The following is a 16,813-nucleotide window of genomic DNA, read 5'->3' as shown; positions in this document are numbered from 1 at the left end:
AACTGATCTTGGCTGGGGCAACAGCAAAGACAACCGTTGGCCTTGATACACTGTCTAACATCCTAACCTGGGAAGTCCAATTGTGGAAGACCAAGCTTAGGCAATGAAATTCTCCCAGTTGAAACCTTCTGCTGATGCTCGCTATTTGGGCTCAAGTGAAAAATGTCTGCTTTGTTAATACGAACTGCTGACAAAGCACAACTGGGAGTCAGTACTTGCAGGATAGGTGGTAAGAATTAGAGTAGGATGTACAAAATGAAAAGCTGATGGAGTAGTGAAGAAGTCTTGCTGGTTAGGCCTCTGCTGGCAGGTGGTGTCTAGCCTTGCAAAATGTGCAACTGATGGTTGCCGTATCTAAAGAGATTGGATTCTTTTTTAGAACTTAAAATGAAGGATAACCTTACTGAAACGCAAGTGGTATGTCAGGGTAGATGTAGTTAAAGGTGGAGAAACTGATTTGGCTTCTACTATTCTCAAACAGAGCTTAAAATTCAGGGTGAAACACATGATAGCATAGAGGATGCACGCACAGCACTGCAGCTGTACCGCAAGTATCTGGAGTTGACAAAGCATGGGATGGATGTTGATGAATTCCGAAAAATACTCAAAGGCCTATATGAGAAAGGCCGAAAGATGGACTGGAAAGTACCGGAGTCTGAAGAAGTCCAGAGTAGTCCCAAAAGTAAGTACCTTGTTTATTTCCTATTTTTGTGCAATGGCATTTTATTGTACAAAGCTAACATTTAAGATGTTATGCTTATCAAAATATTATGCTGAAGCTTTAGAAAATCTTGCAGTTGGACAGCTGGGTGGACATTGACCTTGCCCTGCAGTACACTGCTGAGGTAAAACTGCCTGTTTGACTATGACAGTTTTGTGAGATTTGGATTTGGACTGTGAATCTGAGTATTTTCTGGAAAGTGGGCTCAGGCCAAAATCTTCTGAAATTCAGCACTAATTGGCTTTCTCAATGAGACCACAAGGTGGCCAGAGTAAGGGAAATGTCATGTGGGGAATGTTTTTCAGTGTCTCATTGTGCTTGCTTTATCTTATTGCTTTGGTTTCAGGCACTCTTCATCTTCTGATCATTGATAAAGGTAGAGCAGTGGACGTAACGTGTGTGGATTTCAGTAAGACATTTGCTAAGGCTCCTTCAGAAAGTAAGGAGGCATGGGATCCAAGGACATCTTTCTTTGTGGATCCAGAATTGGCTTGCCCACAGAAGGCAGAGGGTGGTTGTAGATGGTTCATATTCCACATGGAGGTCAGTGACCAGTGATGTTCCACAGGGATCTGTTCTGGGATCCCTCCTCTTTGTGATTTTTATAAATGACCTGGATGAAGAAGTAGAAGGGTGAGTTAGTAAGTTGGCTGATGACCCAAGGTTAGTGGTGTTGTGGATAGTCTGAAGGGTTGTCAGAGGTTACAGCAGGACATCTATAGGATGCAGAACTGGACTGAGAAGTGGCAGATGGACTTCAACCTGGATGAATGTGAAGTGGTTTATTTTGGTAGGCCAAATTTGAAGACTGAATATAATATTAATGGTAAGACTCTTGGCAGTGTGGAGGATCAGAGGGATCTTGGGGTCCATGTCCTTAGGACACTCCAAGCTGCTGCGCAGATTAACAGTGTTGTTAAGAAGGTGTTTGGTGTGTTGGCATTCATCAACCATGGGATTGAGTTTAAGAGCTGTGAGGTAATGTTACAGCTGTATAAGACCTTGGTCAGACCCCACTTGGAATACTGTGTTCAGTTCTGGTCACATCACTACAGGAAGGATGTGGAAACCATAGAAAGGGTGTAGAGGAGATTTACAAGGATGTTGCCTGGATTGGGGAGCATGCCTTATGAGAATAGGTTGAGTGAACTTGCCTTTTCTCCTTGGAGCAACAGAGGATGAGAGGTGAAGTGATAGAGATGTATAAGATGATGAAGGACATTGATCGTGTGGCTAGCCAGAGGCTTTTTCCCAGGGCTGAAATGGCTAGCACGAGAGGGCATAGTTTTAAGGTGCTTGGAAGTAGGTACAGAGGGGTTGTCAGGGCTAAGTGTTTCACACAGAGAGTGGTGGATGCATGGAACGCACTGCCAGCGTCGATGATGGAAGTGGATACAATCGGTTCTTTTAAGAGACTCTTGGATAAGTACATGGAGCTTAGGAAAATAGAGGGCTATACTGTAAGGTAATTCTAGACTGCTTCTAGAGTAGGTTATATGGTCGGCACAACATTGTGGGCTGAATAGCCTGTAATGTGCTGTAGATTTCTATATTCTATGATCTGTTGAGATTTTTTTCTACTGTTGTCAATGCACTTGGAAGTCCCCTCTTAAATACCTCTTAATGCATCACTTTTATGACACCCACTTGCAAATTTTTTCTTTTTGTATCATTGGCTCAAATTAGTGATTTATTTTGTTCCCCGCTTCCTTCCCACCATGCTTTGTCAGAATGTTTTTTATTGCTTATTTAAAAACCCTTCAATGGCTTTTCTAGACATCCTGCTAATGCTAAAACAGAAGATATCCACTTCCCTAGCAATGATACTTGCAGTCCTTTATTTTATTTAGAGAACAAAAACTGAAAGTTTCATAAACTTGAGTGCTTGTTTATTTCATTCTACTTTTAAGATCTACTTTGTTTGAATAATGAGTGCAAGATGGAATGAGTACAAAGATGTAAACAAACTCAAATCTAGCAGTTAATCTGAGATGCAGAATATTTTTGTACAGGTCAACCTTCACTAATCCGGCACCATTGGGACCTGAGGAGTGCCGGATTAGTGAAAATGCGGAATTACAGAAGGATCACATTAAGCATAATCAGTGCCGGATTATCGAAGGAACCGGATTATAGATAGTCGGATTAGTAAAGGTCGACTGTAGTTACTGACAAATGGCTTAAATTTGTATGAGGATAGGATTACTTCAGCCATCTTGATGTTCCAGATAAATAACTGCTCTGAACTAAATCTTCTCAAGACCAAGAGGAGAATAATGCAGATCAGAAGGCTGCAATTTGGGCGATTATGGTGGTTCTAAACAGTATTGTCTTAAATGTTTTTGAGACTCAACATGTGGTTCATTCCTCAAACTTTTTTTATTCTATAAGGAATTTTTGGCATCCAGACTAATCATCAACTTGCCTAGGCTTGAAGTGAAACTCTGTGGATCAAGGCATTTCTTTCCCTGGTAATTCATTCTTGTCATAATCTGTCTGGAGTGATCTTTCATTTATTTTATTGTGTAGTTAGTGAAAGATTTTTACAGTATTGAATGTATATGGTTTTTGAGTAATTATGAAATGCTATTTCAAAATAAAGCATTTTGGCTGGGTTGCAGCATAGAGATGTACTCTAAATTTATGTAATTAACAGCTGGATTTATAGCTAATAATATGCTTAATTACTAGTTCTTCAGTTTTAGTCAGTAGATTGGAGGCTCAAGCCCTGCTTCAGGACTCTAGCTCTCCCAATGTCTTGCTAACTAACATTCCTATAATCTCAAATTGCCTGTTTATAGGACCTTGCGATGCGCAAATCGGTTGCTGTGTTTGCCTGCATACTGTTCTTTGCACTATTGCAGTAATCCCCCACAAAAAAAATTACATGTGCTTTCAAAGAAATCTATGGGACTTTCTGAAAATCTTAAAAGGTGCTACTCGAATGTGCATAGCTTGTTCTTTGGTTAAACATCTTTCAAAACTTTAAATCAATTGTTTCCATTTTCTGAATATCCCCATACCAGCATGTATGCGGCTGAGAGGGCTGGGTGCCGAGCTACAACAACTCTGCTGGGTGGGTAGCTAGCACATGTGTAAGAATGCATGATTATGGTGTCCATTCCTGCAGGAAAGCAACTCGCCTGTTTTGTTGCAAACTTGTAACATGATTAATGAATTTGCATTTGGGTCTGGCTTTGAATCTACTGCTGACTAATGAAATGAAAGTTTCCATTGATAATTCCAGTGAAATTGTTTAGGCTGCCTATAGGACAGCTAGCCATAGTTGGTATCAAATCAGCAATGCTACGCGAGGAGAGAAATGGGTGGCCAGCATAGGAAATGGAAATGTCATGTTATGCACTTAGTGCAAAGTAGAGGGAGCTCTACATTATATTGGGTCTAAAACTTGGAAAATGTTCTATTTCTCAGTATCTCTTTCGTCCTGATGTGCATACAATATTGGAATGCACTTTACATTTTCTTCGTCACCCATGATGGGTTTAATCGTGATGTTTTTTTAAAATGTCGATTCTACACCTTCAAGCTTGTTTTTTCTCTTAAATCAGGCTCCCAATTTTCCCACCTCTGAAGGGTTAAAATGTGAAGACATCTGAATGAACTATCTAACCTAATGAGGAGTGAATCTGCAGCATTTGAGGGGAAAAAAGTTTGTATTTTTCACAGATTCCAGAAGAAACCCGTTTCTAAATGGAGACGGCTTGCACTGGTGCTTGACTGTTGTAGTATTTTAACCATGGAACACTGATCTGACAGGATGAAGAATGGGAAAGGACGACAGAATCTTGAGAAAAGAACTGAGTCACTTTGAGGAAAATGGCAACAAACATGTTAACTAGAGAATGCTGGAAATGCTCAAAACCAGGCAGCCTCTGAGGGGGGAAGTACAGTTGGTATCATCAACCGTTGCGATGATTGCCCGTCACGCGAGGACCTGCATTTTGTCAAGGCTTCCAAATCTCCAGAGGTTTCTTGGTAAACATTCCATGCTTTTTAGTGCTTTTTAGGAAGGGGTTCATATTCTCCCCTCTATTTTCTTAAGTTTCTCCTTCACTTTTTATTTGCTTACTATAAAAACAAGTGCCCACCTGGACAGAATAGCCTTCCTGTGAAGGCAGTATGCTTAATTCAGATAGTGCAGACATGGTTGGTAGAGTTTGGCTGCTCTGAAATTGAATGAAAATCTTTAATATACCCCAGCATTACCCAATATTTTCCTATTCCAGGAAGAAAGCACATAGGGTTAATAAATATGGTAATGGAAATATCATCATACAGTACGTTGTTACCAGGTTGCCAATGCAGTTACTCAGTAAACTCATTGCTTTCTAAGAAATGGTTGTCTTCCCCTTTGTAGATATTGTTTTGTATCCTGTCATGTTGAATAAGGTATTCCACAGTGATTTTAATACTTCAGTTTTTTTAGATTGTTTAATTAAACAATCAGGATATAGGATTGATGTCAGGACGGCAGTGTCATCAAATGTAACAGTCCACATTCTTCCGAGATTGTATTTGTGCTATTCAGTCTTTCCAGACAGCCAGCAGGTTGATGTAGAATCTTCAGTTACACTGCCGAGTTTCCTGAATTTTCAGGTTTTTTGAAACTTAAAAGAAAATGTGGCCTTGAGTTTACAAATCTCCGAATAGCTAGCAATCTTTATTACAGTATTTTACATATGTGTTCATGTGGTGCAAGACACTGTCAATATTCGGCATTATGTTACTCAAGTACCTGCATTGGAAGGAAAAACATTTGCACTTCCTGTATATACTATGTATATACAGTTGTAAGAAAAAGTTTGTGAACCCTTTGCAATTGCCAGATTTTCGGCATTAATTACTCATTAAATATGGTTTAATCTTCCACTAAGTCACAATAATAGACCAACATAATCTGCCTACAATAATAACACACAAACAGTTGTATTTTTTATGTCTTTATTGAACATTGTTTAATTATTCATAGTCCAAGCTGAAAAAAGCATGTGAACCCTTGTGTTTAATAACTGGTAGAACCTCCTTTAGCTGCAGTTACTGTATCGTCACCAAACATTTCTTGTAGCTGCTGATCAGACTTGCAGAATGGCGAAGAGGAATTTTGGACCATTCCTCCATGCAAAACTGTTTCAGTTCATCAATATTTCTGGGATACCTTGCATGAACAGCCCTCTTCAGGTCACACCACAGTACCTCAATTGGGTTAAGGTCTAGACTCTGACGTGGCCATTCCAAAACATTAATTTTCTTCTTTTTAAACTGTTCTGTTGTTGATTTACTCTTGTGTTTCAGATCATTGTCTTGTTGCAATATCCAACGTCTTTTAAGCTTCAGGTGACAGACTGCTACCCTGACATTCCCCTGTAAAATGTCTTGATACAATTTTTGAATTCATTGTTCCTCAATGATTGTAAGCTCTCCAGGACCTGAAGCAAAAAAGCAGCCCCCAAATCATGATGCTTTTTCCACCATGCTTCAGTTGGGATGAGGTTTTGATGTTGATGTGCAGTCCCCTTTTTCCTCCAAACATAGTGGTGTGTATTTCTGCCCAAAAATTCAACTTTTGTCTCATTTGTCAACAGAACATTGTCCAAGAAGCATTGTGGAACGTCCAGGTGGTCTTTTGCAAACTTGAGACATACAGCAATGTTTTTTGTTTTTTTTTGAGAGCAATGGTTTCCTCCATGGTGTCCTTCCATGAACACCATTCTTGTTCATTCTTTTTCTTATAATGGACTCATGAACAGAGACTTTAGCAATTTTTAAAATTATTATTATTAAAGATTTCTGCAGGTTTTTTGCTATTACCCTTGTGTTCTTTTCACCTCCTTCAGCATTTCACATGCTCTTGGTGTGATCTTTGCAGGATGCCCACTCCTAGGGAGAGTAGCGACAGTACTCAATTTCCTCCCTTTGTAGACAATTTCTCTTACTGTGGACTGATGAACACTCAGGTCTTTAGAAGATCAATTGTAGAGATGTATGAAATTGGAAAAGACTGCAAAATCATTTCTAAAGTCTTCAAAGTTGTTTTGATCAAGGCATGGTGCACATAAACAGAACTTTCTTGAAGAGCAGGCTTCATCAGTAACCTGATTTCGTGTCTTTTTTTTCCCATAGAGCAGGGCACCTCTGCAACCCACTCCTCCAATCTCATCGATTGGAACACCTGACTCCAAAAGGCTTTTGTAGAAAGCATTACCCCAGAGGTTCACATACTTTTTTGACCCTTAACTGTGATTGTTTAAATGATATGCTCAGTATTGATGAGAAGTACAATTGTTTGTGTGTTAGTAGTTTAGGCAGATTGTTTGTCTCTTACTGTGACAGATGAAGATCAGACCAAGTTTTGAGTAATAATGCAGAAGACCAGGTAATTGCAAAGGGTTCACAAACTTTTTCTTGCAACTGTATATTTCGAGAGAGAAAATGGAAGCTCTTTTTAAAAAAAAAATCAGTTGAGTAATTTCTCATTTACCTTGCTTTTCTGAAGGTAATAAACTTTATTTTTTAATGAAATTCTTGGTCTGTATTTTTTCCTAATTAACTCCATTCTACTCTTAAAAACAAAAAGAATTGCTGTGATTGAGCCAGCCTGACCTTGTAAACAAAACATTCCACCTTGTTAGTTGACTTGGTTATCCTAGTTCATTGTTTGAAAGTGGTTTAGCCCAGTCCAAAACTAAGGTATGATGATGGGATGGGGCAGAAGTTGACAGCAGTTGATTGGTTAGCTGTATTAAAAGATTACAGTGCATAGGTAACAATACTGAAAAATATTAATGATTTTGCAAAAGCCATGTATTTTGAGGAACAAAAATACAACAGGACGAGGGGTCTGCCTGTAACTAATGGGAGAAATTAAAGATGTTAAATGAAAGGAAGAGGCTTATAAATTTGTCAGAATAGCAGTAGGCCAGAGGATTGAGTGCGTTTTTGATCTTGGCAAAGGCAGCCCAAGAAATTGATAAAGACTGGAAAGGTGGAATGAGAATAGACTAATTAAAGTTATATATAACCTGTGTTGCTGTAGAATGCAGTACCATATTTATAGGATGGCATTGGAGGAAGCTTGGAATCCAGTGATCAAGCATGCCCGGGTGTTAAATACTGCACAGATCAGAAAGATCTCAATATTGGGGTGGGGAGGATTTTTTGCTTGGTATTTGACCTTGGATCATTTTACTTTTGTTAAGAAGATAACTTATTGAATATTTCAAATCTGTATCCTAGGGTTGACCATCAACTGCTATATGACCTCAATAAGATCAGAATTGGAGATGTTTGCTGAAAATTGTTCAGTTTCATGTATAACTCCAGAAGAAGCAGCCATCTATGTTGCACATTTCAGGCATAAACTGGTAGCTGGTGATTAACATGCATCATTTTGTACCTCCTGATTTGTCAAAGCCTTCTAGCTATCCCCATTTGTCTGAATGAGCAGAGCCCCAACAGCACTTGAAGCTTGACCCCATTCAGGACAAAAGGCTGTTTGATTGGCATCCCATCCTCCACCCAAAAGTTGGCAATCCAAGGTAATGAAGGGAGACACCATTGTTCATAGGAGCCATTAAACAGAGGCCCTGCCTGGTTCCTGGAGTAGAGAGGAGTTCTTCGTATCCTGGGCCTCTTGTCTCAGTCAATCTCATTCGAGTGGATTACCCGGTCATGACTGCATCACTGCTCGTGGAAGCTTGTCTACCAAGTTTCATAAGTATTTAATCAGCTATGATGTACTCTAGAACAACTGAGGTGGCAAAGGCATAATATGCTGTAGGTGCTTATTTTTTAGCATACACTTCACCTATCACTTGTGCAGTATGGCTGCAGTGTATGGCATCTGTAAATGCACTCCAACAACTCACCAAGGCTATTTTAACAGCACCTCCCAGGCCCATTATCTCTACTGCACTGAAAAGAGGGCAGAGGGTGCATGGAAATGCCATGCATGCAGGCTCTCCTCCATGTTGCACATCATCCTGCCTTGGAAATAATGTTGTCAGTTCTTCTTCACTGCTGTGTTTAAATTGTGGAAGTCCCCAACAGATTCTTTAGCAGGACTGCAAAAGTTCAAGATGGCTTAGTACCAGCACCACCACCACCTTCAAGGCAGTTAGAGGTGGGCAAAAAATTCTGGCCTTTCCAGTGATGCCCACATCCCATAAGTATTTTCAGAAGATATATCAGTTCGGAAAACTGTTGGTAGTCTGTAATGAGACCTCGAGGCACAACATGATTTTTTTCTTCCTTGCCATGTTAATTTCTAAGAATGCATAGTCATCAAATTTGCTTTGAATGTTGTATGTGAAACCTGATGTGAACCAAATGCTGCTAAGTGTTACTCCCACAGTGACACGAGATAGGAAATTCCAGGATTGAACTTGTCAGTGACTTTAAATAAAAACTCTTAATTATGGCATAAAACATGTACAGGTTTCAAAATGACTTTAGATCATGGAATCAGCAGATAAATAGTCTAGAACTATTTCAAAACTTATTCAATAGCTCATCCTCACCTAAGAATGCATCGTGCAGATGTATAGTCCAAATACCATTGAGGTTGCAAGCTCTGCGCTCCAATTCTGTTGTGTCCTGTCTCCTTTATCAATATTGGAGAAATAGCTATTGTTTGACAAAAGGTCATGCCACTCACAATACAAAGTAAAGCCTGCAGCCAGTTAACCTAAGTAGACTTAACATGCATTCCTGAGTTTAACACACCTTGATTGTTGTCACAACAATGTCTAATCCCTGATCTCACAGCTCTTGTGTTTATTCTATTAGTTCGTTGCACAAAATGCAACACGTTTTAATATTCTGCAAATATAGTCCAAAATATGTGAAGAAATTGATCAGTGGAACTTTCTTATTCCAGTCATCATAGCAGGCAGTATTCCAGTCAGGTGTTCCCAACCTGGAGTCCATGGACTTCTCGATTAAGGGGTCCATGGCAATTAAAAAAAAGTTGGGAACTCCTATGCTAAGTGGTCTATTGTGTCTTCCTTCTCTTCCACCCCCCCCCCCCACGCCCTTGCTTGTATTTATTCTCTTTCACTCAATTCCTCATTTAATTTGGCAGTTATGTGTAAATTGTATTTGGATGTCCTATTTGGATCATCAAATAAAACTAATGTCTTCTGCTCTTCCTGGTGATTTTAAAATATTGATGCTTTATAATTAATTCTTCCCCTCTCTCCCAGGATTTGGATTAGCTGTCTTGCGGGAACCATGTTTTCTTTGTCTTTGCCCTTATCTAGTACTCGAGGCGTAAGCAATAGTGAACAACTCAATTTTTGTTTATTTTTTTGTCCTGATGAAATACCTCAAGCAGCTAAGGCTTTTACCTGGTGAGATTATGATGACTTGCTGTCTGTCTGTCCATGAATTTCTTTCGCTCCCAGTTTGAGGTTGACCATTCCCTCTCAGTTTATACAATATCAGTTTGGTTTTTATGGCTTGGGTCTTCCTGTTGATATTGGCAGTTGTCCATGTGATAAAATTCATGAGGTCAGTAACTATGCAACTTTTGTTTATATCACTTGGAATGTACTTTATGCAATTTGAACAGAGCAAGTTTGGGAGGCCATTCTCCTATGTTTCACAGCTGAACTTTCAAGCATGAGTCCTGGAAAATGGCCTTCCTCACTACACCTTAAAAGTTTAGAACAGGTGTAAAGAAGAATTTTAAACTAAGAATAGCATGATGTGAATTCTGATCAGATGAGAGCAAACTAGGGTTTAAAAATGTTGCATGAAAAAGGCAAAAAATGAATTCTACAATTTTGAGACTCTGAAAGAATAAGCAGATTAAAATGAGTAGATCATTACAACTTTTGCATCTGCTCTGCTGCTTAATAAGGTCACAACCTGATCCTCTGCTTCAATTTAACTGTCCTGCCTAGTCATAGTTTTGCAGATTCTCCCAGTGTCCAACTATCTAATGATCTCATCCTTGGATAAACTCAATGACCAGCCTTTTACTGCTCCCTGGAGTGAAGAATTCTGAAAGTTCACACGGTGAAGTGTCTCCTTATTCATAGGCCAGTATGGCCAGATCCCTTATTCTGCGTGCCTTTGTTCTAGAATCTCCAGCTATCACTTTTGCTCAGAATCCTGAAAGTGTCAATTAGAGCCCATCTTGGGAGATGGAAAATGAACATCAAAGGGGTATTGTTACGAAAGTCATGGGAGATTTCAATCTGTAGGTAGGGGAGAATCAGATTGGTGCTGATTTTGGATCATGAGAGAATTTGTAGAACCCCTACGAGATGGCTTTTTAGAGCAGCTTGTGGTGGAGACCGTGATCACAACGTGGTAGAATTCGCCCTGCAATTTGAGAGGGAGGAGCTAAAGCCAGGAAGTGCCAGACTGTATCAGTATTACAGTGGAGTAAAGGGAATTGGAGGCTGGCCAAAGCAGGGATTACGGCAGAGCAGCAGTGGTTGGAATTTCTGGGAGATATTTGGAAGGTGCAGAATAGACACATCGCAAAGAAGTATTCTAAAGGCAGGTTGACAGAACCGTAGCTGACAAGGGAAATCGATGCCAACATAAAAGCAAAAGAGAGGGCATATAATAGAGCAAAAATTAGTGGGAAGTTAGAGAATTGGGAAGCTTTTAAAAACCATAGGGCAACTTAAAAAAAAAAATGCCACAAGGAGTGAAAAGATGAAATATTAAGGTAAGCTAGCTAATAATATCAAAGAAGATACCAAAACTTTTTTCAGACGTATAAAGAATAAAAGAGGCAAGAATAGATATCGGGCTGCTGGAAAATTATGCTGGAGAAGTGGGGGGGGGGCAAGGTAATGGTGGGTGAACTGCATAAGTATTTTGCATCAGTCTTCACACTAGCACTATGCCAGAAATTTGAGTGTCGGGGAGGAGAAGTAAGTGTTGTTGCTATTACCAAGAAGGTGTTTGGGAAGCTGAAAGATCTGAAGGTAGATAAGTCACGTAGGTATATACCCCAGGGTTCTGAAAGAGGTAGCTGAAGGGGTTGTGGAGGCATTAGTAATGATATTTCAAGAATCATTAGGTTTTGGCATGGTTCCAGAAGACTGGGAAATTGCAAATATCACTCCACTCTTCAATAAGGGAGAGAGGCAGAAGAAAGAAAATCATAGGCCAGTTAATCTGACCTCGGAAGGGAAGATGTTGGAGTTGGTTGTTAAACCTGAGGTTCTGGGGTACTTAGAGGCACATGATAAAATGACCGAAGTCAGCATGGTTTCCTTGAGGGAAAATCTTGCCTGACAAATCTGCTGGAATTCTTTAAGGAAATTACAAGCAGGATAGAGAAAGGAGAATCGGTGGATGTTGTTTACTTGGATTTTCAAAATGCCTTTGATAAGGTGCCACACGTGAGGCTGCTAAGCAGGGTAAGAGCCCATGGCATTACAGGAAATATTCTAGCATGGATAGTATTGGCTGGTTGGCAGGAGACAGAGTGGAAATAAAGGGGGCCTTTTCTGATTAGCTGCCGGTGACTAGTTCCGCAAGTGTCGGTGTTGGGACTCTCTTTATGTTGTATGTCAATGATTTGGATAACGGAATTGATGGCTTTGTGGTCAAGTTTGCGGACAGTACAAAGATCAGTGGAGGGGCTGGTGGAGTTGAGGAAGCAGGGAGGTTACAGAAGGACTTGGATTAGGAGAATGGGGAAAGGAGTGGTCGATGGAATACAGTGTCAGGAAGTCTATGGTCAAGCACTTTGGTAGAAGGAATACAAGTGGACTTTTCTAAACGTGGAGAAAATTCAAAAATCCAAGTTTTCAAAGGGATGTGGGAGTCCTCATGCAGGATTCCCTAAAGTTTAACTTGCGGGTTGAGTTGGTGTTAAGGAAAGCAAATGCAGTGTTAGCACTCATTTCAAGAGGACGAGAATATAAAAACAAGGATGTAATACTGAGGCTTTATAAGGCACTGGTGAGACCTTACTTGGAGTATTGTGAGTAGTTTTGGGACCCTTTTCTAAGAAAGGATGTGCTTACATTGTAGAGGGTTCAAAGGAGGTTCACTAAAATGATTCTGGGATTGAAATTATGTGAGGAGCGTTTGATGGCTCTGGGCCTGTGACCAATTTAGAAGAATGGAGGGTGGGGTGGGGGTTATTGAAATTATTGAATGTTATAAGGCCTAGATAGAGTGGATGTGGAGAGAATGTTTCATATAGTTGGGGAGTCCAGGAACAGGGGGCACAGGCTCAATAAAGGGACATCCAATTAGAACAGATGAGGCATTTCTATAGCCAGAGGGTGGTGAATCTGTGGAATTCATTGCCACAAATGGCTGTGGAGGCCAGGTGATTGAGTGTATTTAGGCATAGTTTGATAATTATTGATAAGTCAGAGTGTGAAAGGTTATACTTTATTGTCGCCAAACAATTGATACTAGAACATACAATCATCACAGCAATATTTGATTCTGCACTTCCCACTCCCTGGATTACAAATCGATAGTAAATATTAAAAATTTAAATTATAAATCATAAATAGAAAATAGAAAAATGGAAAGTAAGGTAGTGCAAAAAAAAAACAGAGATGCAGGTCCAGATATTTGGAGGGTACGGCCCAAATCCGGGTCAGGATCCGTTCAGCAGTCTTACCACAGTTGGAAAGAAGCTGTTCCCAAATCTGGCCGTATGAGTCTTCAAGCTCCTGCGCCTTCTTCCGGAGGGAAGAGGGACGAAAAGTGTGTTGGCTGGGTGGGTCGTGTCCTTGATTATCCTGGCAGCACTGCTCCGACAGCGTGTGGTGTAAAATGAGTCCAAGGACGGAAGATTGGTTTGTGTGATGTGCTGCGCCGTGTTCACGATCTTTTGCAGCTTCTTTCGGTCTTGGACAGGACAACTTCCATACCAGGTTGTGATGCACCCTAGAAGAATGCTTTCTACGGTGCATCTATAAAAATTAGTGAGGGTTTTTGGGGACAGGCCAAATTTCTTTAGTTTTCTCAGGAAGTAAAGGTGCTGGTGGGCCTTCTTGGCAGTGGACTCTGCTTGGTTGGTCCAATGGTGTTGAGAAGGAAATGGATCAACCATGATGGAATGACAGAGCAGACTCAATGGGCCGAATGGTCTAATTCTGCTCCAATGTCTTGTGGTCATTCTTCAGAATCCAAGGCCAATCTAGTTCAATCACCCTTTAAAGGTAACCACTCATCTGCAGAATCACTCCTTGCATGGACTGTAAAGCAAGTCTCTTTAGGTATTGTGAGAGTACAACATGGTGCTGTGTGTTCTGATTTCAACTGTAATGATACTTGATACTTACACTCAGAATAGGGAAGAACATCAGAAGCTTTTATTGTTATAATACAGAACTTCACAATATCAAATATTGTTACCCTTAATCATTATTACAAAAGCCTAGCACACATTTTTCCAGTTTAAGTTCTGCTTTTGAAACATTACCTAATTTGCCTCCATAGTATTTTATTCGATATTAACATGGTAATCATAATGCCTCCCAACAACACATAACAAACGTTTAACTTGCACTGAGTTAAAATAATATGTGAACTAATTTAAAATATTTTTGGAAAAAGCAAAGCCCAATTGTCTTTTTTGAAATTTTAGTTGTAGAATACTGGATAATGAGGGGGCCAAAAATGCCTCTCTCGCATCCAGCTCTGTCCCTTCTTCTTGTCACCCTACTCTCTTGTTCCTCCAAGGAAGCCAGTGAAATCATTCTGTACCTGTATCCTCACAGTTGACATAAACAGTTCCTAGTGGGTTTTTTTTTCCGTCCAGAGCCTTTCACATGATGGAACTTATCTCCTGGTTTCCCTCGATCTTACAATCTTGGACTTTGCAAAACCTTGAACCTGGTGTTGCCCTAATTACTAATTACTTTATCTATTTTCAAAACTGTCTTAAACTATGGGCTTTGTGTCTGTTTTGTTTTTTAGATCACACATTAAAGACATTCTGCAAATTAAAAAGCTCTAACAATGAAAACAATTTTTTGTACATCAGATCTTTAATTCTACAGAAAGTTATGTTTTATTACTTTGTGTAACAAGGATACAAAAGGCAGTTTAACTTAATACTGATTTGCTTACTGTTATTTAGGCTCAAATTAAGAGATTTGCTTTAGTTATTGTCTGATTTAATTTTAACTAATTGTCAACAACTCGAGGGAATGGAATGCTTTGTACAGAATTAATCTTGTTGAATAAAGCAGAGGTATGCTAAACAGCTGTACTGCCCATATATTTGGTGATGACAAGAACTAATCTTTTGTCTGGGCTTCTCTGCCAGATACTGTGACTATGTAGATGTATTGAGCTCTGTAAAATCATAATCAAATAAGTGTGGCCACTTGGGCAAATTGTCAGTGGCCTGATGGATTCTTGCCTCAGGAATCAATGATTTCCAGAGGAGAGGAAAGAAATTATCTCAATTTAAATGAATGGAGCATGCCCACAATTGTTGGATGTTAGTCTTGGGCAAAATTTGTGGTTTGCCCTCTTTCTAACAATGCAAGAGGCCAAAGGGAATATTAATGATTTTGCAGAATGTGTAAAACCTGCAATAAGACCATAAGTCATAAGAGCAGAATTAGGCCATTCAGCTCATCGAGTCTACTCTGCCATTCCATCATGGCTAATTGATTTATTATCCCTCTCAACCCCATTCTCCTGCCTTCTCCCCAAAACCTTTGATGCCCTTACTAATCAAGAACCCATCAACCTCCACTTTAAATATACCCAATGAATGCTTAGACAGCTATCTGTGTAAATGAATTGCAGATTCACCATCCTCTGGCTAAAGATATTTCTCATCTGTTCTAAATGCTTCAGAACTTTCCATTGTTTTACAGCTGCTTTGCCAGAGATATTTAAAATAGTAAGAGACCTGTTGCATAGTAATACACACAAAATGCTGGAGGAACTGAGCAGGCCGGGCAGCATCTATGGAAGAGTACCATTGACATTTTGGGCCTAGACCCTTCAGCAGAACCACTGTACTCTTTTCCATCGATGCTGCCTGGCCTGCCGCGTTCTTCCAGCATTTTGTATCTGTTGTTTGGATTTCCAGCATCTGTGGACATTCTCATGTTTGTTATATAGTTGCTATTTAATTTATTTTGAAGAACACTGTCGATCTGATTTCTGGTGTATTGTTTCAATGCTCTAAACGTCTTTTAAATCCATTTTACTTTTGTGAAAAATAATTGGCTGGGGCTAGGGCAATTATATTCTTTGTTTAATAAAATGCATGTTTGTAATCTTTTGCATTTAATTTTAGTGTGAAGTAAAACTGTACCCCAAGTGTGTAGAATTAAACCAAGAGTGCATTAATAATGGCCTCTAGGTGCTGTTGAGACCTGTAAGCCACAAGGCCTCCTCTGTTGGCCCATTTCTCGGTTTCTTTTGCCCCTTCATCAGGCATCTTGTATTGGAGTTCTGGAATAGCACCAGGGCCCCTCTCCTTCACTTCAACCAGAACTTTGGCAAGGTTTACAATGCCCCCTCCTAAGGATTTCAAGATGGCATGAGGGCCACAGGTATCCCATTTAAAGGTAGTGTCTGTTGTGATGACATAAGCATCTGCCAAGCCAAGGATAGTACACAAGATCTTGTATCCTGCTCCTGAAGCATAGTATATTCTTTCACCACAGAGAGGAGTTAATGCTTTCTTGATGCTATCCTTCTCACTTGAGCTCATGACTATTGAAAGTTGATTGTAATCTGCAGGAAGCTGCTTTGGAATGGAGTGGATATTGATATCATTGTAGGAAATGCCCCAGTAATATTTCCCCTTCCATCTGCAAAAAGAAAAGAAATCTGCATGAGAGGAATAATTTTATACCTCAACAGACTAAATAAGAATTATTTGCTTTAATGGAATTCTTGCTTCCATCAAGAAGCCTTGAAGAGGTTTTGGGTACCGCTTAATTATAATCAGTGTTTTTTATTCCATTATTTCCTGGAATGCAGCGTCACTGACAAGGCAGCATTTATTATCCATCTCTAAATGCCTGTGGTGTGGTAGTGAGCCACCTGTGAACTGCTGTGGTTGTATGATGTTACTCCCACAGTGCTATTTGATCGGGAGTTCCAGGG

General features: G+C 39.8%; 2 protein-coding genes across 7 annotated transcripts in view; one reads left to right on the top strand and one right to left on the bottom strand.

Moving 5' to 3' along the window:
• pan2 (poly(A) specific ribonuclease subunit PAN2) overlaps positions 1-16,813 on the top strand; it is a 138,288-nt gene that overhangs the window by 91,431 nt on the left and 30,044 nt on the right. For 4 of the 6 annotated variants that reach the window (XM_063037231.1, XM_063037228.1, XM_063037227.1 and 1 more), the window contains exon 25: positions 482-682. In XM_063037231.1, coding sequence (XP_062893301.1) covers positions 482-682 — 201 coding nt within the window. Of the gene's footprint in view, positions 1-481; positions 683-3,112; positions 3,193-4,290; positions 7,124-16,813 lie in introns of those variants that run through there. The other 2 variants (XM_063037229.1, XM_063037230.1) reach the window with 2 other exon arrangements.
• Positions 7,815-16,813, bottom strand: part of inpp1 (inositol polyphosphate-1-phosphatase) — a 35,090-nt gene continuing 26,091 nt past the window's right edge. Inside the window, exon 6 of the mRNA XM_063037233.1 lies at positions 7,815-16,515. Within this exon, the coding sequence (XP_062893303.1) occupies positions 16,029-16,515 (487 nt within the window). The 3' untranslated portion in view covers positions 7,815-16,028. The remainder of the gene's footprint in view (positions 16,516-16,813) is intronic.

The sequence above is a fragment of the Mobula hypostoma genome, chromosome X1, assembly GCF_963921235.1.
Source record: "Mobula hypostoma chromosome X1, sMobHyp1.1, whole genome shotgun sequence".
Classification (NCBI taxonomy): domain Eukaryota; kingdom Metazoa; phylum Chordata; class Chondrichthyes; order Myliobatiformes; family Myliobatidae; genus Mobula; species Mobula hypostoma.
This window is presented reverse-complemented; position numbering and strand designations above follow the sequence as displayed.